This window comes from Apiospora marii (assembly GCF_038362585.1).
Source record: "Apiospora marii strain CBS 49790 chromosome Unknown utg000005l_segment0_segment0, whole genome shotgun sequence".
Classification (NCBI taxonomy): domain Eukaryota; kingdom Fungi; phylum Ascomycota; class Sordariomycetes; order Amphisphaeriales; family Apiosporaceae; genus Apiospora; species Apiospora marii.
This window is the reverse complement of record NW_027117377.1, coordinates 12,360-35,547: the sequence shown is the minus strand read 5'-3', so window position 1 is coordinate 35,547 and position 23,188 is coordinate 12,360. Positions and strand designations below refer to the sequence as shown.

The window sequence follows — 23,188 nt, the reverse complement described above, 5'->3', positions numbered from 1 at the left end:
AGTGCCTATAAGGCCGCAATCAACCGCTTCTGAGATGAAAGAAGCAGCACCGTCCGACAAATGGTCACCATGGAGCAATCTCGACCCGTCTTCGTTTTTACAGATGGCAAGCGAGCGGAGGACCTTCGGGCATGCTGTTGCTGCGACTTCCGATTCTGCTCATGCTTTTGCTTTTCCTCCTTTTTCGCGTCCTCTTGCTTCTTCCCTTTCTCGAGATGCTCTTAGACCCTGCCCTTCTTCTTCTTCTTCGGCTCCCCCTTCCGGGTTGCAGTGTTTTTCATGCGACTCAGTCAAAGTGCGTCCCCTCTTCATTCAGCAATGTGTCTCGGGTCAGGAGGATCACCTGGAGGCTGGAGGGTCGGGGTCTGAACATGCTGTGGCGATATGTGCGAGAAGGCCAGATCTAGTTGCGAGACAAACTGGATCAATAGCTTCTAACATTGCTGTTAGCATCGGCGGCCCCCTTGGGGAAATCGAAGCTCGAGGGCTTTCGAATAGACCAAGCGATCAATGACTTTAGCTTTCTTGTCTGGGTGCTTCCTCCTAGGCTTGCACTTAGGCCCCAGAGGAGTGTGGACACTGCTTCCCTGGCTGAGGAGGTGCTTCTTTTACTCGTTGAGATGGCACAGCATGTCGACTTCTTGTTACTCAGTCAAATCTTCGATGGCGTGGTGCTCGAGTGGGACTGACTGGGAAAGTGAAGGTGGAACACTTGGTGTCACCAGCAACTGTTGCATCGTCACTGCAGTTGCCACGATGTCGTTTTCGCCCTTTGTGCCTGTCAGGCTCTGCTGTCTCGGCGCCAACTTGATTTGCCGTGTCCCATTGACTTCTCGGCGGCTTACTCATAGGAACCGGCGCAACTGTAGGTCATGAATGCAGCACTGCATAGGGCATGCTGGCTCGTGATCTACAGCCTCACTTGTCTTTCTCGGAAGATCTCGAGCTGTCTTCGGCTGGTGTTTCACCGACTGTTTCACTTTCATTGGTTACCGCCTCCCAGCCATTGAAGCTGCCACAGCAGTCATCCTATGCGTCTAGCATCACTTCTTTTCTGCCTACAATCCAGCAAGTCATTGTACACCTTTCTGCAAACCCCTCATTGTGAATCTCTTGGAACCCCACTCTCAGGATGGCCCATGAAGCTGAACCGACATGGTCATGGGTGGATCGCCGTCTCTCCGGGAAACCCGAAAACTGGCCTGTCGATGGTTGTGCCTTGACAGAAACGCAGCGGCAGCTCTATCGTGGTGGTAAGTCGGTCTGAGGTTGCGTCTCATCAGGGGAGCGCCGGTCTCGTGAACATGGTCGAGCACTATCGAGGCGTGCCATTTAGCTGAGCCTGTGTGAGGCTTTATCTTGGGTTCTTCTCAGACGGGAACGAGGGTGACAGAGCGACAAACGCTCAGTAGGCAGGATGACACTTCGAGCGATGGCAGTCAATGGAACAGGGGACAGTACCGGGATCCCTGCAGCTCAGCCAGCCCAGGCTCTACGAGGGAGAGCCTTTGAGCACGCAGCAAACGGGAGCTATAGCATCCTCACTCAAACATCAAAGCTGCCATGGCCAGTAGTTGGGGGTGCTCTAGGGTCCGGCGTAGGAGAGAGGTCCAGACACATCTCAGAGTCGCTTCTTTCGTTCTTCAGTTAACTCATTGCTCACCATTGCAGAAACCAGAGCGCCGCACGTAGGCCTAAAGGTGATACATGCAAAGACCCAGCCAGACTGAATTTCGAATTCGTGCCCCTTTTCCTGTCAGTCCAGTGTGGATTCGATTTCGGGTGACTAGATGCTACGTCGAAGATGCCACTGCCATATGCTTGCCACTTGTTAGGTTGACGCGAGACAACGTGGGACGATGCGCAGGCATTGAACTGCACACGTGTCAGGGCGCTGTTGGCGGCGAAGAGGTCTCTTTCTTCTCGTTTAACAGCCCACAACCTCGATTTGCTCGTCGTCGTCGGCTAGCGCAGGGATCTCACAAATATGACCACAGCCCTGTAAACCCCCCGCTGATTCTGCTCTGATGCAGCTCAGCTCCACAAGTGTGGCTACTCAGAGATCGCCCAGTTAACCTTGGCGGACCGACGCTTGGGTGGTTGATAGCGCTGACCGTGAGCAGCTGAACTGGGAGCACCTTGCATTGCCCCTCTGCAACCCATCTCTCACCCGTCTCGGCCCCACATGCCAGGACAAACCCAATCCCAAGCACGGTTGACTGGCAGGGAGTGATGTACTCGGTAAATTGGATGCCGCGCCCACGCTCGACTGTGACTCTTTCCGCTCACAATGTTGATCCTAATGCAGAGACAGCTGCTCAGTCTTTCCCGGCGACTTGGGCTTGATTTATGAAGCCTCCTGGTCGCCATGGCCTTCTTGAACTGACTGACAAGCTGTCAGCCAGGAGTTGCAGGTCCGCAGGTTCGCAGTCTGGACACACGTATCTACAAGCATAGAGATTTCGAATGTCTGGTTTTCCAAATGTGAAGTGCTAGGTCGTTAATGCCATTGCAACAGTAGAAAGCCGGGCTATCCTGCATGCCAGTGATCAGGCCTCATTTTGTTTTTGCAGGCTACCGGACCGTGGGTATCTGCACGGATTCCGGTGTCATCGAGGGTGGTGCCGATGAGAAATTTGCCAATCGCATCGGCGCCAAGTCTTTGCCAAGCCCTGAAAAGGGCCCGCCAGCATAGAGTGCAGCCATCTGCACGACATAGTAGGAGACAATCTTTGGCAAACCGGCAACAAGATGAGATGTCTGCAGAATTCAGCCAGGCGCAGCCCAAGTCACATGAACGGGGCAGTGACGGTCCGCTGCCGCCGGATGCAAGACCCCAGATCGAGCATCTAGTCCTCAGGTCGTGACACGTACGGAAAACCGCTGGATTTGCAACTAGCGAAGTTTGGCCTTCGATGATGCCAAAGACGGAGAGCTCTCATGCTGTCGTCACCATTTGCAGGACTCTCTATATCACCACGTTTCCACGATAGCTGCGCATTTCAAGATCAGTGCTCCTGGACTGAGGCTCGTGAAGATGCTCAGGTCCCTCGCGGGGGCACGGCCAATGGGGCCAACGGACATCAGGCAGGGCAGTACCAGCTCGGATAACTTGGCGGGCACTGCACATTACTGCCTGCAAATGTGAAAGTCAGCGCGGCTGATGCGGCTGACTTGCAGTGTCAACCCATTCAGGGGTAAAGCACGGACCCAACTAATGCCGGGTATAGCCGACAAACGCCGATGCGCCCGACATTTGCTCCTTCCCTGTATACGACGAGGAAGGTGCGACTGACATGCATGTCTAGGAAGCGTTTGCAGCCTCGCTTTCAGTTCTACACGATGCCATCCAACCTGCAAACGCCGCTGCAGCTCGACCAACCGCCAACATGGACACCGAGACCAAGATGACGTCCGCACTCCCCTACGCCGAGATGCGCCGGCTGGCCGAGACCAAGCTGCGATACCTGAGCGAGATCAAGGTGGACATGCCCGTCGACGCACGGTGCGGCAAGAACCTCCTCACCTTCTTCGCCTCCATGTGCACCAACATGGAGCAGCTCGAGCAGCAGCTCAAGCAAGAACTGGCGGCAGCGAAAGCAGACCGTCAGAAAGCCGCCGATGAACGCCGGGCCGCGACCAACGATCGCCAGATTGCCGCCAAAGAACGCAATGCGTTGGTACTCGAACGGGCAACAGTCGCCCAAGAACTCCAAGACCTGAGGTCGCTCAAAAGTGACCATGAACAAGACCAGAGGACCGCGGCTGCGCAAACTGCGCAAGCAAGCAAGATGAACGAGCTGGCTGACACCATGAAGCAGGTCGACTTAAATGTGGCTAGTCTTGACCAGAAGTTGAGCCAGACCACCCAGCAAACGGACCCAGGGGATCAGGTAAGTGCCATTGCCAAGCTCACAGTGTCACTGGAGGAGCACGCCAGGACCCAGACCGAGCACCACGCGGAACTGGCCATCCAGATCAGCCAGCTGACCAACCTCGCCGTCGACGAGAAGGCCAAGGACCGCTGCAAGATCAACCGCCTGAGGACGATGCAGGCGCTGGCCGACGCCGAGCTGGACGAGTTCTCCGAGATCAACCGAGACCTCGCCGGCAGGTACGAGGCAGAAAAGTCCCTCCAGCGCAACACCTATAAGCGGTTTGAACAAGCCAAGGCCCAGCGGGACGAGTGCCAGCGTGAAAGAGACCGCCTCCGCGACGAGCTCGACAGTATCCGGGTCCGGTCCCGCGAACTCTCGCCCCCGAAACACCGATCCCGGTCCCGAGGGAGACGACACAGCCGTCCGCTGGCATAGTCCGGCCAAACACCCCCTTTCGAATATGCCTTATATAGATGCAGCAGTCGTAGACATGCAATACAAGACCTAGGCTTCCCCAAAATCGGGAAGCCGTCACATCTGTTCTCGTGTTCTATGTGTCTTCATGTGAAGTGTCCGTTGAGTCTGGTGAGAGCATTTGTTGATCCCAAGTATGGGTCCGGGACTTCTGAAATCCTGATCTCGGGATTCATCCCAAACGACTGTTTGCTTCCTCCACTCAGTGCTACAGAACAGTGGCAGACGATAGCGCTTCGACAACTCCAAGTGACCCGGGGTTCCGCCACTTCTCCCGGTGGGTGGTAACGTCGATATGTTATCTCATACCCCTCATCTACTATCGAATCGCCGAGGAGGTCGTCGCGCGCCACATGGCGTCTGTTGAATGTGCTTATGGGCTCTACCTTGTGCGCGACAGAGGGACGGCCCGAGGCTTTTGTGGAAATATGCCAAGGCATCGCCAAGCATTGAGTGCAACCGAGCCCCCTAATGGGCTTGCTCTTATATGGAACTACGCGCTTAGAAGTTCACGAGAACACGATTCAGCTTACGAGAAACAGACACAGAACGGATTTCAGCATGGGAAAAAATCAATTCAACTAGTGGACTAATGTGCCACTTATTCCAGGTCCAAAGAGGCAAATTCAGCAGACACCTCGTGGGTGCCGCGAGCAGGGAGCGCGTAGTTGGGCGCGGAAAGGGTGATGGTCTGGGGAACCTCGGTATCGTCGGGTTCGGGTTCGCCGCCGGTGATGGTGGGGCGGTCCTTGGGAGGGGCAGGGGGCGCCGTTGTTGCTGCGGTTGCTGAGGTCGAAGCAGAGGCCGCTGGTGCCCCGGTGCTGGGTGCCGTTGTTGCTGCCGGTGCTGCCGGTGCTGCTGCGGGCACGGCTGCCACGTTGGCGGCCTTGGCCTTGCGGTGACGCATGGCGACGAGGGCCTGCTCTCTGTAGGCGGGGAAGTTGGCCTTGGAGGGCAAGTCGTTGGACTTCATGGCGGCGTCGGCGGTGCGGTGGAAAAACTCCGCCCTTCGGAACAGATTCATGCCGTGGCGGTCCTTGATGGCGTCCAGGGCGTTGATCAGGATGTTGAGGTGACTCGTGGCCACCGTATACGTGCCGACATCGTTGCCGGTCAGGGGGGCGCTTCGCAGGGGGGCCCGCGCCGGTGCGGCCCGGAACGCGAGGGCCTCGATCTCCGAGAACAGCTTGGACCACACGGATCGGTTGCCGATGCGCTGGTCGACTTGGCGGTGGATCTCGGGCAACTCGACGTTGCCGGGGGACAGGGCCATGGTGACGCGGAACTGGCCGAGAAAGGAGGAGTCGATGGTGGTGCCGAGCTTGGGCCATTGCATGGTGCGCTGGTCGTTGTTGTGGCACTTGATGACGTACTGCAGGGCGATGGCGGCGGCGTCGGGGTTGTCCTGCCACATATCGTGGCAGAGGAGGGTGAGGAGGGCCTTGGCAAACGGGGCCGACCAGTTGGGCCTCCGGACGTCCTGGCCGTTGACAGACACGGTGCTGTTGGACGAGTCGTCGTAGACCAGGTCGTTGTCGCCGATGATCTCATCGGGGAACTTGCGGAAAAAGCGCATGGTGTAGCGCCAGAGCGGCGCTATGCTGTTGTTGCCGTGGAGATCCAGAATTGCTGGTCTCATGGGGTCTGCCTGCCATGCGGCTTGTGATGCGGCCAGATGGGCCGGGGTCCAGTGGATGGGATCCAGGGTGGGCGGGCGCACCAACTGTTGCAGGTCGTTGGCGTCAAGGGGAGGATACTCGTCGCGCACGATCTTGTTGGCGGCGGCGGTGGCGCGCTTTAGGTTGGCGGCAGTGGCGGCGATGTCAAATACGCGTTCCTTTTCAGCTTGTTCGGCCATGATGGCGGTGGTGTCGCTGGAATGTTCTTGCGATGGTTGGTTGGTGTTCTGCGCTCGGTTTCGCAAGAGGTTGCGAGGAACAGAAATTGAGCAGGTCGCGTTTGCCGATTGATGGTGGGTTGGGCCGGCAGAATCGGTCGTGAACAATCGGTGGGGGTCAGTTGAGACTGGTATGGTGGGACAAGCAATTGTGACTCGTATGGGGCCGAACCTCACCACATGGCTTGCCTTGGTGGAATGGGACGGCGGACTCAGAGTCCACAGACGCCAATAGCAGGGGCATCAATTGGAGGCAAGATGGTAATTGCATGCATTGAAAAGGAGTGTCTATCTCGAGCATGAGTGTGCACATCCGCCGCCTAATTCACGGATAGCCTTTACACAGCCGAAACAGCTTCCCTTCTTCTGCTGGACAGTTCCTCTGACAAGCTAAGTGCAATAGCTGGAGGTCGTCAAATCTGTGCTATCTATTGAGCGATGCTATGTGCGAGAGAGTCATGTAAGACGTATAAATTCGAGGCCAGCCCACAGTGAGTCGTTGTCGACTCGAACACCGGTGGCGTTGGGGCGTCGTGCCTTGACGTTTGGCAGTTTCCAAGTACGTCTCGGCATAGGGAGATCTCCAGTCACAGGATACCCTACGTGAATGAGCAGGGCCAGAAGCCGGGGGAATCGGAATTGAAGGACTCCCACCAAGACTTGGACGGCCTGAGGGTGGAGATGAGTGCCGGGCCCGAACCGTTTCCCCAAACCCCGAATGAAAATGGCATTCTACATTGATGGTCAACCTCATCCGGGGCCGATCAGAAGGAGACGAGATACTGGAGATGAAAGTCTGTCAGACGGAGACTACAGACGCTCTAGGCGAGCATTTGGGCTGGGCCCCAGAAATGACCAAGTCGATCAAGTACATCTCCGCGAGTCTTGTGATACCGATGCGATCCATTCAGCATTTTCGGACCTGATAGCCTACACTTGGTGGTCTACATTGATCCTGCGCATTTTGGCTTGCATGATCGCTAGCTAACTATGGAGATGAACTTGCTGTTGTGTTGGGTCTTGCCGACCTGGTGGGGTGAAGCTCCCTCAATTGCAGCAGTCTTCGTAGACGTGTTCAACGGCACTGCATCACCTGGGGACTAAGCAATTGCTAGCAGATAGCTACCTTCTGAATGCGTGTTCAATGTCGCCTCAATTGCGGAAAGGTGCCCTGATTCCACAGGCCTCGTAGGCGGCCCCCATCCGCGGTGAACAATAGGTGGGGTGGACAATCAACAATAAACAGCTGCCTTTTGACTTGAGCGTGTCTGCCTCTGCCGCGCCCCAAGCTTGCCAATCGTCCTTTTGCAAAAAGCGTCAAACCTGCCGTCCGACAACTCTCGCACACGAACCACCAAGATGGCGCCCACGCGTGATGTCCTCCCGCCCGTGACGGCTCGTCGCCGCAAGAACGTCTGCACCGAGATCAAGAACCACGATGCCAAGTACAACCAGGCCGCCACCCTCAACACCTTGGTCGAGACGGCGCGCAAAGCTGTGCAAGAGAAGTGGCGCCAAGAAGCAGCACTGCCGCCCCGCAACGTCGGCGTCGACTTTTACCAGTGGCACATTGACCGCACCATGTTCGAGTACGTCATTCGGCACCGCCCGTTCCAGTACGTGCGCCCCGAGTTGAACAAGCAACCCTACTCGGTCGAGTGGCAGGCCGTCTACGATGATCACCAGCGCAGTCCCCCCGAGCCCCCTCGAGTTGTCCCCGATGACCGCAGAATCGAGCCCGCGCCCGCCCCGGGCCCATCCGATCCGGTCGACGAGATCGCCGATGACCTGAACAAGACCACCCTCCAAACCGAGGACGCAGCCCCTACTGCAACTGAACCCCCGAGCCGTCCAAGCGAGGCGGCTCAACAAAGTGACGCTGCTCCTGAGCCAGTCCAGGGAGATATTCCCAAGTCTGCCAAGAATGTGACCCCCAAATCTCCCAAGGTGGCAACTCCCAAGGAGCCACCCAGGCCTGTGCCTGTCGATGCAGGTAAGTACACGTTCGTATACAGCCGAGGCCCCCGGTCCCTGTACGTCATGCCCGCCGTTTCTCGAGATGAGCTATGGCGCCGCCTCTTCCCCGGCGTCCACAAATTCCGAGGCTGCGAAGCCTTCATGATGCTGTTCCCGCCGCGCCGGGACTTCAAGCGCTGCGTCGCCAAGGACATCCGGCGCATCAACGAGCTCCTCGACAACCGCTTCGTCCACCTCGTCTGGGGCGACCGCATCGACCAGCACGGCCAGCGCCGCGGCCGCTGCCTCACCCTCTCCGTGGCCCGCCCCAACACCAACCTCGCCGACATCGTGGTGGTCAAGTCCATGCGCGACGGCTGGTTCATGCTGACCCAGTGGCTCCAAGAGCTCGTCTCCTCCGACTGTGCCGACGTCGAGATGGCTGCCTTTTTCGAGGCGGAGATTGCCCAGCGCCTGTTCGGCAGCGACAGTCTGCGCCACATTGACGACTGGAACCTGGTCATTGCCGACATTGACGACATCGTCGACCCCCAGTAGATCAAATAGAGCCAAATTCATACACTGTTTGTGTGCCTTCGTCGTGCCTTGCCGTGATCGCCTTGCTTGCTGAAATGCATGTCGTAGAGTTGCCGTAGGTCGTCATGGGATACCACATCATACATGGTCCGTGTTTGAGGCACTGTTCTCACTACTGTCGAGGTCATTGCAATCTGCTTTTCAGAGCACCGGTTTCATCGCCGCGACAGAAGAAGAGACGCTTGCCCACTTAGCCAAACAAACGCCAATCCGCACCTAAAAAGGGCGGGTGGCCAGGTCCTACCATGCCGTCCAGCTATTGGCTTTTGATGTTTCTGAAGCAGACCAATCAGGAGGTAGCCACTTCCTATCCCGAGCCTTCTATCTGAGAGCTGTCTTAGCTCGAGCTCAAACAGCTTGTTGGGCTCCGGCGAACAGGTTGTCTCAGGATCCTGGCTCTCAGAGGGGCGCATTTGATGACGGTACGACAAAGCTCAGGGGCAGGGGGATATGGTTTCAAGGAACCAAGGCATCGAAGACACCCTTCACCTACCCAGTGATCAATGTCAGTCTCGGCATCACTTGAGCTTGGGCGGTTCTTCAAGCAGATGCACTGGCGGATGAAGTCGGCGGTGTGCATCTGTTGCTAGTCCGGCAGTTTCACCACTTTTGGGCGGGAACATTGACGGTCTCCGGGACCAGTACATCCAGGGCGGCATGGAGGGGGTTCGGAATTGCCGTTAGTTGAACTTCGCTGTCGGCGACCAAACAGCACCACCAAATCGGACTGGTACCAGTAGCCCTTCCAAGCAAAGTGAACCAACTCGACCACGACCTCGACCTCGCCTTCGCCCTCGACCCCGAGTGTTTGTTGCGTGGACCCGGATTTCGCAATGGATGCTTCGGGCCAGCTCTGGTCATTTCGACTCATGTCCTCGTCTGGGGTACCTCGTCCATGGCAAGCCGGACACGAAAGTCTGTCTGGCCTACGTGATGCTCAACCTAGCCATCTTTGACTGTGAGGGGGCCGAGGATGCCAAGTCAGCCGGAACTCTGCACCAACTAGCACCACAACTAATACCCCTGCCGGCTCTGATGAGCTTTCACTCATCCCATTTGCCATGTTCCGCTTGGTCTCTTTTCGGCCGGCATTTCCCTCCTTGTGACTGAGACTCTGATACTACTTGGACCACTCTTCCTACCATAGGCCTTGGCACCCCTTGAGGCTGACGGGACTCTTCACTACGGCAACGACAAAGCCCTGTGGTCTAAGATGAGGCAAATGGTTCTCAACGCCAAGTCCCAAGCTTCCCATCTCAAGTCATCCTGGACCAGGAGGCCGTGGTCTAGGGGATGCCATCCAATATAGGGATGTTCGAGTACAGGAAGGCGTCTTGGTGGCCTGGGTAGATGATGGTAAGCGAACCCCATGTGCGACTGGCCTGGGCTGGTCTGCACTCTCTTGGACTAGCCCGGTGCACTCAAGCCTTGGAGCGGCACCACCCAGCTCTGTCGGGGCTACCCTCTTTGCAGCAGCAACACTTCTCATGAGACACCTCCTGTCCAAGAGCTCACTTCTGAATGCGACGGCTGGTTATCCCTCCACACACCAGCCTCCAACTTGTGAAATAGCCATACGGAGAGGCAGCTACTTTTCCCACAGAACAAACTTAGCAGCAGGGAGCCGGGATCAGCATCGATGGACTGTTGCGGGATTCCAGGATGCAGCGTATCAGGGGGTTTAGCAAGCGAGCTCAATGGTCGTGCACAAGACTGGGATCTACTGCGTCGGCATGGCACTGATGTCGAGAAGAGCTACCGGAACCGGTTGATGGGCGTGTCAACATGGAGCTCTGCCATTGCTGAGGTCCAGCCCACTGTTGCACTGGACAAACTGGCCACGAGGGGGTTCGTGGAATTGATCACTCTTGGCACAATCCCACCGCAACATACACGGCAGATAGTAGCCGTGCATTTGGTTCGCTGGTCTATCTCTGGTCGGTGTGAACGACATCCGGACGTACTGGTGCTTTGCGATCCGGGGAAGCTCCATCTTTCACTTGGCGCAACGGGTTGCCATATGCACATGGGGAGTCTTGTCCAGTCTGCCATATCCGCAGCCTGGTTGCGTTGATCGTTCCCCCACTTGCAATCGTCGATAGAGCAGGCGCGGTCTGCTACAGATCTCTCAGGACCGCAATCTAGATCTTGCTGGCATCCCTGTCCATTCTTGCTAAACCAACTAGACCATGTCAGCCTTGAGCCCTTAGACTGTCTTGGCGGGTGTCTCAAAGTGGGCTCTACACGGCCTGGATTTCTTACTCATGTCTTCCGCGGCTGTAGCCCATGTTAGACTCTCGGGTCCCCTCCCATGGAGTGCAAGCAAGTAGATCTGGTGATTCAAGGTGTTCTGGCTGCCGTCCTGGGTGACGGGCTAGATGTCGGCTTGCCCCTGCTTGAAAGTGATAAACGGGAAACGTCATGAGCGTGGTCACGTCGGGTGAAACGCTGGCATTGCGGGCGCGTAAGTGTGTAAACGGTAACTTTGCGCTGGAGTGGCCGCTGATCCGTACCCTCCTGACGATGCAAAATCAAGGCAGGGATCGTCTGCAACAAACTCACAAGGAGGCCAGACCCCCGTGGCCTCTTGAGAAGCATTTGCGTCATCCCCATTTTGCCGTTGATGGCTCATTCCCCAATGTCTTCGCGGTTCAGCCTGAGATGTCTCGTCATCTGCTTTGAGTATGCGAGACCTGCTTCTCTCGTCTGTTTCACCGCCGAATACACCTCCAGGTTCCTCCACGGGCGGTTTTGCCGCATTTTCCTGTCTTCCGAACTGAGTCTCGGAGCTGCTGGGGGCGTCTTGCCTGTCTTCGTCTCGGCATCATGCACATGCATCTTCGACTAAAACCTGGAACTTGTCGTCATCTGCTTTTAATCGTCTGCATCTAGTCGTCTGCTTCTCGCATTTCTCCTGAGACCTGTTTCCCTCATTGTCTCGCTGCCAGACGCCTGCACATTTCTCTGCGACGATTCTCGGTACGCCGAGTTGTAAGGCTGGGTAGATGAGAAACTCTTGCATGCCTCTGTGTCGACTCATGCCCATGCAGCTTCGGCTTCGTGACAGCTTTGCACGTGTCTTTTGCTGCCCATTTCACGGGTTGCCGGTTCTGGCTATTCCTGAACTTGCGTCCCAGATCGTGGCCCTGGTGTTCCTGGTGTGCTGGACCGTGACAAGAACGACAGGGCTATCTGCCAGCCTGAAGATGGCATATTTGGGGCCACGCTGAACATGGAGAGCGTCTGGCCAAATGGTTCATGCTGGAGCTTTGGTGAGCCGGGCTCACTGCCTCTCCCAGGCCGGCGAAGAACTACTACGACATCTCAAGAACCTCTGCAGCCCTAGGGCTAGGGAAGCTAGGCAGCACACTCGGTTCCCCGTCTCGAGGTATGTTCCCCCATCCCCAACGAAGGGCTATTCCCGTGGCATAGCATCACAGTGACTGCTTTGCATGTAGAGCAGGTAGCCCGATGCTGCATGAGCAAGGGTCGAGGCTTTGCACTTTCTTCTATGATCATCCTGGGGCACGGCGGTTCATGCACTCGGGCAACTTTGACTCAACCCCTTGCGCTCATCGGCCAAACCTCACTGCCCACAACCAGTACTCCCGCCTCTAGCACAGCCAGCATCGCAGAGCAACCATCGCGAGTTGGTGCAGGAGCTTCAGAGGTCACTGCAGCCCCACGGAAGACGGTGGCCAACGTTCTGAGATCGGATCTCGAGCTCGAGATCTGCTCATGCAGACCAAGCAAGGCCAGGGAAGGCAGGAGAGTTGACACCGAGAGTACGTCATCCGGATCACTCCAAGGGGATCGACCAAAACCTCGACCGGGATCCCCGTCGCCGGATCAGCCATGGCGAGTGGAAGCAGTGTTTTTGAGTCAAGTGGATTGCTTGTGTTCCGGATCATGGTCCGAAAGCATGAGAGCCGCACCACTGAAGAGGCGATCCAACGACCTCGCACGCCCCCACGGCGCACTAGTTCAAGGAATGGAAGGGGCACCGGGGATTGAGTGTCCGAAGCTGAGCGGGGTTCTCCGACTACTTCATGGGCGTGATGGCGTCCAACATGTCACTGCCGCTGTACTGGAAGCATGCAGGTGCGGCTTCACCTATGTCGCTGGCGGGTGCAAGGGTCTTTGCATTATTTTGAAATGGTGTCTGACCGTCCAGAAGGTGTTCAACCCTTACTTGACAGTCGACGTAGCGGCACCGACCTTTCGGCAGTCACTCGTACCTGGGCAGGCCCGATCAATCGAATCCGTCAACAGCACACACCTGACAGCAAGAAGGACATACATCGACGGGGACCGAGACACCAGAGCAAAGCAGGAGCAGCATTGATGTCCCTGCAGATACGCCGGGACCACACAAACTTCCCAGTGGCGGTCACCAAGACAGGGAGCCTGTCGAGAGGAACTCGGCAACGGCCAGTGGACTTGAGCGAACGATGATGGAGATAGGGCTCAGCAACCACAGACATCAGAAGTGCCCCTTTGTCACCAAAGCGCAAGATGGCCGTGTTCATTGGAGTGAGAGAGCCGAGCCAGACATACTAGCAGTTCTTGAACCAGTCCCGGCAATGCTCCAAGTTGGTGGACCTCTCGCCCGGCCCGGACGAACCCGAAACCTCGACTTGGCGCGGAAAGGGAAAAGTGGTAGGGCTCTGCACTGATGATGCAGGGCTGTCCTGGCAAGGCTGCTAGGCTTGATCTTCTCCGACACGAAGACAAGTATGTCAGATGCATCAACCAGCAGCGATCGAGTGACGTGCAGTTCGGCCCGGGAAGGGGTGACAAGTCGCCTTTGGGCGGGGAAGTTGCAATGCCCCTGGGCAGCATCGACGCAACCAGCCCACGCTTGGTGCCCATCTCAGAAACTGAAGCCATGGTCAAGCCAAGGAGTGCCGCGGATTTGATCGCAGTCCACGAATATGTAATTGCTCGGTTTCTCAGCACAGACGGGAAGCATGCGCCTCTCGATATACGGCGATCTTCTGCAATGGAAAGTCACCCTTCGATGGCGTGAGAGTAGGGTGCGCCCCTGAGCACTGGCATATCCATCTCGTCGGTAGTATGCCACAATGGCTCCGAGTGCCCGTCTTCTCCAGGCGCAGGGCCAGAAGCACACATGTAGGTCGGACAGCATTTCCCCTTCGCGGCCGTTTGAAGTACGGAGAGAGCACCTTGACAGGGATGGTCATGGAGCTGGTGTACTTGCTTTGCATTGGTGGCGAAGCTATCTCAGCAACTTCCTGATGAATGCGGTTGGCGGTGGTGCTGGCGGTGGTGTTGGCGGCAAAGAGGCAAGACGAGACTTGCCCTGAACGTTTGGCTCTGCCAGTCACACTGCAAGAGAGACGATTCTACCTTTTGGGTAGTAGCTGTTCGTAGCGACCCAAGGACTACTCGGTTCACTCACTGTTTCGGGAACTACCATCACTGGCTCGGAGATCCAGTCGGATGTCGCGCAGAATCCTCTTTCACTCGAGACAGCTGAATGCACATTGCTACACAAGTTCAAGGGACGTCAGAAAAGGGCTTGACCATCCCCTTGCATCAACAGCGGTATGCATATCTCTTCCACAGCAGGTTCACCTGGCAAGTTCTCCAGCAGCTATCTGACATCCGGATCTGCAACACCCACATGGCATCTGTTGCTCCTTGAAGGGATACGACGTCTGTCTACCATGGGTCTGTGGCTCAACTTCTTCATCCTCTTCCTCATCGACTTGCTCCTCAGGGTGATCAGGCGCCGGCCTGCGAACCTTCGCCACACCCATCGTTGCGGATGTTGCTTGTCTGCCAGGAGACCTACAAGGGGCGCACTTCATGCCGACCGCTCAGCGACTTGCTACTGGCCGAAACAACACACTAGCGCATTGCTCACCCGAAGTTGAGCAACTCCAGAGGAACAGCTCTCGGCCTCCTGGTGCCATTGCATGATCTCAGAGAGGGATGATCGCTAGGAACACGAACCTGGCCTATACCATGTGTGCATACCTTGCCATGCTGCCTGCAATTGAACAGCCGCTGTTAGCGATGCCTCTGGGCACAGCATCGTCAATCGCGACGGGGAAGCAGATGTTTGCATGGCAGGGAGGCCCAATAGGTGGTGCACAGATTGGGCCCCCGATTTGGGTGGTGCACAGACTCGCCAGGGCCACCAAAAGCAGGTTCACAGACTATGGCTGTGGCCCACCCCCGGAATTGGTGGTTCACAGACTCGAGGTGCACCACCAAAAAGGCCTTCACAGACTAGGCGCGCCGCCGGCCCCACCCCGCCTCCAATAGGTGGTGCACAGACTGCTGGTGCACCACCAAAAGCAGGTTCACAGACTTGCTGCAGCACCAGCTCCAACCCCCACATCAGATAGGTGGTTCACAGACTTCAGGTGCACCACCAAAAACAGGTACACCTCAATTGCAGCACCCAATTGCTGCACCACCCAGCCAATTGGTGGTTCACAGACTCTTGGTGCACCACCCAATACAGGTTCACACAATTGCTGCACCCCCAATTGCCGCACCCAATTGCTGCACCTAATCAATTGGTGGTGCACAGGCTCAAGGTGCACCACCAAATACAGGTTCACCTCAATTGCTGCATCACCTGCGACACCAAAACCGCCTGCACCGGTATGTCGCAGTGTCGCGCACACTCTGACAGCACTACTTGCCAATGCGTCTCTTCATTTGCGGTCTACTTCTACTTATTGAGTGCTTGCGATGGTCCTGTATGCGAGATGCAATTGATTCCACGGTGTCGCATCAGCTTGTGCTGGGTGCGCAATTGAATTGGCGATATGTAGAAGTGCGCTGCAATTGCGGTGGTTCACAGACTGTTGGTGCACCTGCGAATTGGCCTTCACAGACTCCCGGCAGGCGGGGCGCTGGGTTGGGTGGTTCACAGACTCGTTGTGCACCACCAAAAGCACCTTCACAGACTGGTTGGGCGGTTGGCGGGCGCAATTGGCAGTCCCCACCTACAACTGCAGTGGTGCACAAACTCGAGTTGCACCACCAAATGCGGGTTCACAGACAAATGGGTGCCAATTGGCAGCGCCCCACCCAGATTTATGGTGGTGCACAGACTGGGCCTGCCCACCCAATTGACCTGCACAGACTTGCGACACCTGTAGGTGGTGCACAAACTCGTTGTGCACCACCAAAACCGCCTTCACAGACTTTTCCACACACTCTTCCACCAATGCATCCCGGCGCATCTCCCTTCCACTACTGCCGGCCGTGTCGCACTCGATGCAAATGTGTTTTCCCATGTCGTATTCAATTGCCCGTACCAAATCACCTCAGAGAAGGTCGCATGCTCGTCGCCAATGATGGTTGCGATCTCATTTGGGGCAGAGTTGCGGTGGTGCACTGGCGGCTCAATTGGCAACCCGATTTTGGTGGTGCACCGACTCCTGGTGCACCACCAAAAAGCGGTGCACAGCAAAACTGGTGTCGACTTACACGTCCCAGGGCCTATGGCCCAACACAGCTTACATGCATCCACCATCTACCTGCATTCACATCTACAATTGACAACGTGCACAAGTGGAAGAACATGTCACAGGGAGAAACACAATTAGTTGCAAACAGATTTTAATTGCTCTGGTTCTAGTAGTAGCTGTTGTAGTCCCGCGATGGTGAGCGGGAGCGGCGGCGGTTGTCGGACGATCTCGGAGTGTGGTAACGTCGAGGGTCGCGATATTCGGGCGGGGGGCCACGGTCTCGGTAGGGCTCGCGGTTGTCCCATGCATCGTCGTACGACTCGCCCCGGGGGTATCGGCCGCTTGGAGGTCCGAAGTCGTCGCGGTACTCGTTTCGGTAGTCGTACATTGGCCTGGACCGGGTGTTGTCAGGCCGGCGCGGCTCAGGCCGGTAGCGATCCGCCCTTTGAGGAGGCGGGGTTGGCGACGGACCTCGGCGGTATGGCGATGGTCCTCGTCGGTATGGTGACGGTCCCTCGCGGTATGGCGACCGTCGTCGTGGTGAAGGCGACCGTCGACGTGGTGACGGGCGGCGCGATGGGCGGCGTGGCGACCAAGACCGCTCACGGGGTCGGCGATCATCGCGACGGTTATCGTGCGATGGCGACGGCGGACGAGCAGTTGCGCTGCGTCGGTCGGGATGGACGTTGCCCATCTCGATATCTTGGGCCTCGGGCTGGGGTTCGGGCTCGGGTTCGGGCTCGGGCTCGGATTCGTCGTCGTCTGAGTCGCCGTACTGGTTGGCAGCGATGGACTTGGCGGGCGCCGGTAGGTTGCCGAGGGCGATGTTGAGGGACTCGTCTTCGAGGTCCAAAGCAGGGGCGGACTGGTGGAAAACGCCCATGGTGAAAGTCGGAGCTTCGACTTCGGGAATATCCTCGGGCTGTTTGGGCAGCTGAGCTTCGCCATCGTCTCGGGGCTCGTCGTCTTCGGCGTCGTCGTCGAAACCTGCGTTGGGGTCGTCGTCGAAACCTGCGTTGGGGTCGTCGTCGAAACCTTCATTGGGGTCGTCGGCCTCCATGGTCGGTGCAAACCCACCTTCTTCGGGCAAGAAGGGTGGCAGCACGATTTCCGGCGTTTCCGGCACTTGCGGCGGCGCGTCGTCGGCGGTGCGGGCGAAGAAGAGCATGTACGGGCGGTCGATATCGCCGATGCTTCCTCGGACGTCGACGAGGTGGCCGTGGTCTGGCGGCGCCCGGATATAGGCGCCGTCGATGCCGTAGAGGCGGACGGTATCGTTGGTCAAGTCGACGGCGGCGACGAGTCGGTACTGGCACTTGACCTGCTTGAGCTCGAAGCTCTGGTTCTCGCCGTCGGTGGGCTCGCAGTCCTTGGCCGCGAGGTCGAAGCGGCGGATTTGGTGGAACTCGGGTCCGATCATGAGTTGGTCGCCGTTCGGGTTGTACAGGACGCGGAGGATGGTCGGCATGCCGGGCAGGCGGAGGTAGCGCCAGCCGGTCGGGGGGTGGCGGAAGACACCAAACAGCGCGCCCAGGGATTCGCCCAGGGGCCGGGTGCCGTCCCAGCGGTATAGGCTTTCGAGGGCGATCTTCTGCGCCTCGTAGGGCTCGTCGAGAACCCAGTCCTGGCTGCCGGGGGCCAAGGCGAGCACGGTGGGGCTGTACAACCGGAAGTAGTAGCGGGACCAAAATCTGGCCACGAGGTTCGGGTTTTGAGCCAGGCTTTGGAAGCGCAGGCGGTCTGGGTGGCTCTGGGGCTCGTCGATGAGCTCAAAGAGGGAGGAGCGTTTGCTCTCCTTGACGAGGCCGGCGTTGGCGTCGAGGACGGGTTTGCGGGCCACTTGCAGGACCTGGAGGGACTCCTCTCCGTACTGGGGGAGGACGTCGGTCGGCACGAAGCTGTAGATGTGGCGTAGCACCACCAGGAAGGCGTCGTAGCCGGGGGCAGGCTCGGGCTCGTTCTCGAAGACGGGCCAGCGGGCGCGCAGGAGCTGTAGGCGCTCGGGGTCGCTGAGGCTGCCCACGTCGGATTCGTTTTCGTGGGACATGGTGGTGGTGGCGGCGGCAGTGGCAGTTGGTTGGTGGCAGTCGCGAGAATTGGTAGGAGTTGGCGGCAGATGGCGCGAGAATTTGGTAGGAGTTGATCGCAGCGTGGTAGGAGTCGATGCAGTTTGCTGTTCAATCGCATTCGATTTTGGTAGGTTTGGCCAAGATTGGCAGAACGCGTTGTGCTGCCTGTGTTGTTGTGGTTGTTTGGTTCCACTGGCAATTGGCGGCAGGAGACCTGAGAATGGGGGCATTCAATTGCGAGTTCAACAGCTACAATCGCTGCTATGGGTACAGTGAGCAGCAGTTCAATTGCCAGTGCACTTGGGTGTCGCCCATTTCAGTGTGGACTGTAGGCAGCTTGCCATGCATCATGCGCGTTCTTCAATTGTGCCTACGATCTCCAATGCGAAAACTCGACTTGTGCATCATCTGGATGAACACACTGCTCTGTAGCACAAAATGGCTTGCTATGCTTCCTTTTACTGTGACCAGCTTTGCCGTACTCCTACTGTATCATCGTCCAAATGCCAATGCCTAGGCTGTCTGTCTGCCTGATGTGCTGTGATGTCGTCTCTCCTATCTCTCACCTCCCTCCCTCGAGCAGTGTAGATATATGCTTCTGTGGCATTGCTCTCGTCTCCTCTAATGAAAGCCCACCACTTTCTACTGACCGTCTTGCAGCCAGTAGCCCGTAGCCCGTAGCCCGACGTCACCAAGCAGGACCGTAAAGCCTGGCCTTGGCCGGCCGGAGCAAGTCCACCAGAAACAGATGGTCAACTGGTGCGCATCAGGGCCAAGCAAATCGACCCGCCTCGAGCTGTCCTGATGAGCTGGCCACTTCGCAGGTGCCCATATACAGGCATACAAGTACACGCATCTTCCGGTCCATCCCTTTGGTGATGGTGCGTGGGGGCATCGACCCGACCAAGTGCATATACGATGTGAAGACTTCGGGAGAGGAAGGACTACCAGTGACAAAAGCACGAATGGAGATGCTACCTGAACCAGTCGGCCAAAGCTGTATTTGTGTCGAACCCAGAACCTCAGTCAACCTCACCGCAGTCAGTCCCCGAAAGGCAAAGTGAGCGAGGCGAATTGGCCGAGGGGCACCAGAATCCTCGAGTGATTGGAGTACTACCGAGTCTGAGCAAGACCACAGGTAGGACCTCTTCGGCAGGACTACATCGACATGAACATGTAAGTCTTCTGGTCGCCACTCGGTGACCTGAGAACACCAACCAGGCAAGCCGAAATGGACATCAAAGACTCCATCAAATTCGAATGCAGCGTTCTAGTACATCGCCTCTTCTCGGGTGTTCCCAAAGAGCACGTGTAGTCTGCTTGATTGGCGACGTTGTTCGGAGTTGTCGCCGGAGTTGATGCCGGGCCGCGCCGGGTCTGATCGGAATAGGGCGAACACACGATAACGGCAGAGTACTACGTGCGGCACACTCCGAGGATGCTCTTTCTCATCCGGTCCCAATGCCCGTAGTCCCGTCTTCACCTGATCTCTGGTTGTCGAGATATGTTCCAGTGTCACTCGCTACCGTGCATCTGCATCTGGGACTCGGCCATATCTCGTCGACCACGGGGCGTAGAGCAACGCGGCTGGCAATTTTGGAAACCCTGGAGAATCTTCTATGTCCGAGCGTGCTTGTCTGTGGTTGTAGACGCTGCTTGAAATTCGTCGAATTCGTTGGCTGCCGCTTTTCCGGGCTGGGGTTTTGGCTAACTCTTCGCGCGAACCGTGGCAGCTATCACGTTCACAACTGCATCGAGGGGGATGCATGAGAGAAGTGCAACACCTCAAAGGCCTGCATCCATCCGCCACAGTGTGAGTGACCCGTACATTTTGACATGAGAGAGGTCGTGGTTGCCGACAGCAAGGCACTCACTCAGATGTAGCAACTACAGGCAGGCAAGCTCTACAGAGTTGATGCACGGCACTGCTTCCGGGATTCTGATGCCGAAATACCACCCAACAGTGAACGCATTGAATCACGCCTCGAGCAGTTGTTGGTCCCGGCATCCAAACCGACTATGGACTTGCCTGCAAGGAGATACCGGCCCTATTTCAGTCGCCTTAAGCAGAGTGTCTCGCCGCTTTGTAAGGCAGGTGGTGCCCTAAATGCTCCGAGAGCCTGTTGGACACGGCTGAAGGATTCGTTGACCCCTTTCTCCGTCCTACAAAGCTGCTGGCCTCCCAAAAGTCGAATGCCAAGAAAAAGTGAGCAGACCGACTCAGCTGCGGCAGGATGTGGAGTGAGAAAGGGGAGCAAGAGGTGCGGATCCCATAGACAGATTCTCCATGTGTCAGAAACACCCTGGAGCTCCTTTGGTCATGGTGGCAGGGTAGATTGGGAAGCTGGAGGGATTTCAACGACAGGTCATGCATCTCCACGTAGGATGAACGCACTTGAGAGTTTCTCTGGTAGTCCAGCAGCTCCCTCGAGAGAAATCCGTGATCGACCATAGCAGGCCGAGTGCTGGCAGGCTGAATCGTAGATCTGGAAGGGCGTGACAGTTGACATTCGTGGATGGATCAGCACACGGTTGGTCTTGGAGTCGACATCTACACACGGCTTCCGAGACGCCGCCTCCAACATGGGCCCCTTCTGCTCTCCCTCACTTGACCCTATACTTGCATGGGGAACTCGGCATCCCCGAACCATGTGCTTAGCTGGAGCTGTTCCGACCCCTGCAGGTGCTCAAGGTCCTTCAGAGCACGGCGCATCTACTCCTGTCTGCTGGCAACATGTCATTGCTTCATGGGCTGCCAAGCTCCCATCAAGTCGTGAAACAGCCCCAAGTCCGACACTGCTAAACGTTGCTGCCTCTCCGCTACCGACTAGGCGATGTATATCCCTGAAGTCTGGCTGAAAGATGCGGTATGCCATTCCTACATAGCGGGCAAGAATCTGCTATGGGAAGATCAGACTACACTTCCCTTGTAGCACGCAGGCGCACTGTTCAGACGGGGATGAGAAGCCCGAGAAGAGCATGCGCAAGGGCGTGCTCCCCGGGAAGGTGGATATGGATCCTTCCCTGGCCAAGGCTGAGCTGAAGCCAATCCACCTGATGTGGAAGTGTCACTGCCTTGCCATCTGGTCTCTCGCCGCAATATGGCCAGGAACTGGCTATGGAGCATTGCATTGGAGTGTCATTGACTGATCATAGACGAGGTAAAGCCAATGTAGCTGTATGCACTGTAACGGCCATTGAGGGGTGGCCAACTCAACAACGCTTTTTCAGTCTGGCGGTAGCCCCCTTGCCCAGGTTCATCATGGTGGCCGTGGCAGGACTCGGGTCTCCGTGCCGGTACCTCTGCTCCAAAGTCCCCTCGTCAGCCGGTCACGGAACCAGTCCGGATTTCCTCCGACGTCGAGTCCTCGGAGTTCCCGGATTCCTCGGACGAGGTCCCGGCACCTGCCGCGGCAACAAAGCTCCCACCCAAGGAGAAACCCAAGCACCGCTGCAGAGTTCAATGCTGCCAGCAAGCCTCTCACGTCAGCACCCGCCCTTGCCTCCAAAGCCCCCGGCTGATGATCCCCCTCTTGAGACGGCTGCTTCTCCTCAACACCTTGCCCCTGATGCACCCCACTTGTAGCACCAGGCCCGAGAGAACGAGGCACGGTGTATCTCAAGGTCGTGCTGCTGATGGGGACTCTGGATCTCCCCATCAACCCACTGTGCTCGGTAATCCCCGGTTCCTCTGACAACTGCAATGCCGTCCCGGAGTGCGTCCGGGAGTGACATGCCCACCAGGAGTACCGCCGCGCCTCGACCCGCCCGGGCAAAAACCAGTTCACATGCCAAGCCCTCCATGCCAGCAACAGCGTGCTCTCGGTAATCGAGCAGTTCACCACGCAGATCGAGAAGCGGCTCAGGGCGATGTCCGAGACGAGATCCCGCCGGGTGTGACGAAGCAGGACCTCCAGCGGACCTTTGTCAACAGCGCCATGCCTTACCGCCCTTCCTTCTCCATGCCACGCACCCCCAACGACGAGGTCTTCTGTCTCCGTTCGTCCCGGGCCCTGCCCGCCCACAGGGACATGCCTCACATCAGTCTGCCAGTGAGCCTCTTCCCCACCCAGTCTATCGACGAGACGCTCGAGCTGGCCGCTGAGGCCGTCGACAAGCCGCTCCAGTCGGGCCGCGTCAATGCGCTCGCGACCATGAAGCCCTTGTACGTGCCACCCTCGCCTGCCGCGCCCGCCGAGGTGGGCAGCCCCAACCCCGCGTCTGTACCACAGGGGCACCAGCCATCCTCCCCACCTCTGCCCCGACGTCTGCCCCCAGAATGGGCCACGCCTCAGCTGCCCTCCATGGCGCCCAAGCCGCGCAACGTGCCCGACACGTCGCAAGCGGTGGTGGTCGGCTCGGTGGACGATCGAAGCTGAATCGACTCGGACAGACCGATCGCGGGCCCATCAACGAGGAGGAAGACTCATCCCCCCGTCGCTGCCGGCGTCGTCGGACCTCAGCCCCGCCTTCCACTGCCACAAGGGGTTCAGCAACTTTGCCAAGTGCCAGTTCAACTGTGCACAGGAACTTGGGCTTAGGGTGGCCTACATCGATGCTCTCGGCGACCAGAACGCCTGTGCGTCCATGCTAATGTTCCTGCATCGGCAAATGCCCCTCAAGAACGTCCTGGAGCGAGTCATGTTCATGTACCACGCCGGCCACGATCGGGAGTGGGGAACCGTCACCTCGACGACTTTCTCGACTGGCTCCTCGGGGGCGGCGCCTGCGCCTCAGCTGCCCTCCATGGGTTCCAAGTCTTGCAACGTGCCCAACACGTCGCAGGCGGCCCCGCTCGGCTTGGTGGCCGCATCAGCATCAGAGAAGGTTTCATTGCCGTGTCACCGCCCCGCACAACGATGA

The 23,188-nt window shown here is 57.5% G+C and overlaps 10 protein-coding genes across 10 annotated transcripts; 7 read left to right on the top strand and 3 right to left on the bottom strand.

Annotated features, from left to right (window-relative positions):
- Window positions 1–3,389: 3,389 nt before the first annotated feature.
- PG985_007892 (uncharacterized protein) lies at window positions 3,390–4,313 on the top strand (the record flags this gene model as incomplete). The annotated part of the gene is made up of 1 exon (XM_066827660.1): window positions 3,390–4,313. One exon carries the CDS (start codon window positions 3,390–3,392, stop codon window positions 4,311–4,313), a length of 924 nt encoding a protein of 307 aa, XP_066682572.1.
- A 640-nt stretch (window positions 4,314–4,953) lies between these two features.
- Window positions 4,954–6,210, bottom strand: PG985_007891 (uncharacterized protein; the record flags this gene model as incomplete). The annotated part of the gene is made up of 1 exon (XM_066827659.1): window positions 4,954–6,210. One exon carries the CDS (start codon window positions 6,208–6,210, stop codon window positions 4,954–4,956), a length of 1,257 nt encoding a protein of 418 aa, XP_066682571.1.
- A 1,398-nt stretch (window positions 6,211–7,608) lies between these two features.
- On the top strand, window positions 7,609–8,763 carry PG985_007890 (uncharacterized protein; the record flags this gene model as incomplete). Its single annotated transcript, XM_066827658.1, has 1 exon — window positions 7,609–8,763. The coding sequence occupies one exon, from the start codon at window positions 7,609–7,611 to the stop codon at window positions 8,761–8,763; it is 1,155 nt and encodes a 384-aa protein (XP_066682570.1).
- Window positions 8,764–11,840: 3,077 nt separating this feature from the next.
- PG985_007889 (uncharacterized protein) lies at window positions 11,841–13,478 on the top strand (the record flags this gene model as incomplete). Its single annotated transcript, XM_066827657.1, has 4 exons — window positions 11,841–11,877; window positions 11,940–12,074; window positions 12,261–13,036; window positions 13,089–13,478. 4 exons carry the CDS (start codon window positions 11,841–11,843, stop codon window positions 13,476–13,478), a joined length of 1,338 nt encoding a protein of 445 aa, XP_066682569.1.
- A 276-nt stretch (window positions 13,479–13,754) lies between these two features.
- On the bottom strand, window positions 13,755–14,585 carry PG985_007888 (uncharacterized protein; the record flags this gene model as incomplete). The annotated part of the gene is made up of 3 exons (XM_066827656.1): window positions 13,755–14,168; window positions 14,225–14,298; window positions 14,450–14,585. 3 exons carry the CDS (start codon window positions 14,583–14,585, stop codon window positions 13,755–13,757), a joined length of 624 nt encoding a protein of 207 aa, XP_066682568.1.
- Window positions 14,586–16,422: 1,837 nt separating this feature from the next.
- Window positions 16,423–18,303, bottom strand: PG985_007887 (uncharacterized protein; the record flags this gene model as incomplete). Its single annotated transcript, XM_066827655.1, has 1 exon — window positions 16,423–18,303. One exon carries the CDS (start codon window positions 18,301–18,303, stop codon window positions 16,423–16,425), a length of 1,881 nt encoding a protein of 626 aa, XP_066682567.1.
- Window positions 18,304–20,908: 2,605 nt separating this feature from the next.
- Window positions 20,909–21,475, top strand: PG985_007886 (uncharacterized protein; the record flags this gene model as incomplete). The annotated part of the gene is made up of 2 exons (XM_066827654.1): window positions 20,909–21,174; window positions 21,259–21,475. 2 exons carry the CDS (start codon window positions 20,909–20,911, stop codon window positions 21,473–21,475), a joined length of 483 nt encoding a protein of 160 aa, XP_066682566.1.
- Window positions 21,476–21,587: 112 nt separating this feature from the next.
- PG985_007885 (uncharacterized protein) lies at window positions 21,588–21,911 on the top strand (the record flags this gene model as incomplete). The annotated part of the gene is made up of 1 exon (XM_066827653.1): window positions 21,588–21,911. One exon carries the CDS (start codon window positions 21,588–21,590, stop codon window positions 21,909–21,911), a length of 324 nt encoding a protein of 107 aa, XP_066682565.1.
- Window positions 21,912–22,113: 202 nt separating this feature from the next.
- PG985_007884 (uncharacterized protein) lies at window positions 22,114–22,704 on the top strand (the record flags this gene model as incomplete). Its single annotated transcript, XM_066827652.1, has 1 exon — window positions 22,114–22,704. The coding sequence occupies one exon, from the start codon at window positions 22,114–22,116 to the stop codon at window positions 22,702–22,704; it is 591 nt and encodes a 196-aa protein (XP_066682564.1).
- Window positions 22,705–22,936: 232 nt separating this feature from the next.
- On the top strand, window positions 22,937–23,188 carry PG985_007883 (uncharacterized protein; the record flags this gene model as incomplete). Its single annotated transcript, XM_066827651.1, has 1 exon — window positions 22,937–23,188. One exon carries the CDS (start codon window positions 22,937–22,939, stop codon window positions 23,186–23,188), a length of 252 nt encoding a protein of 83 aa, XP_066682563.1.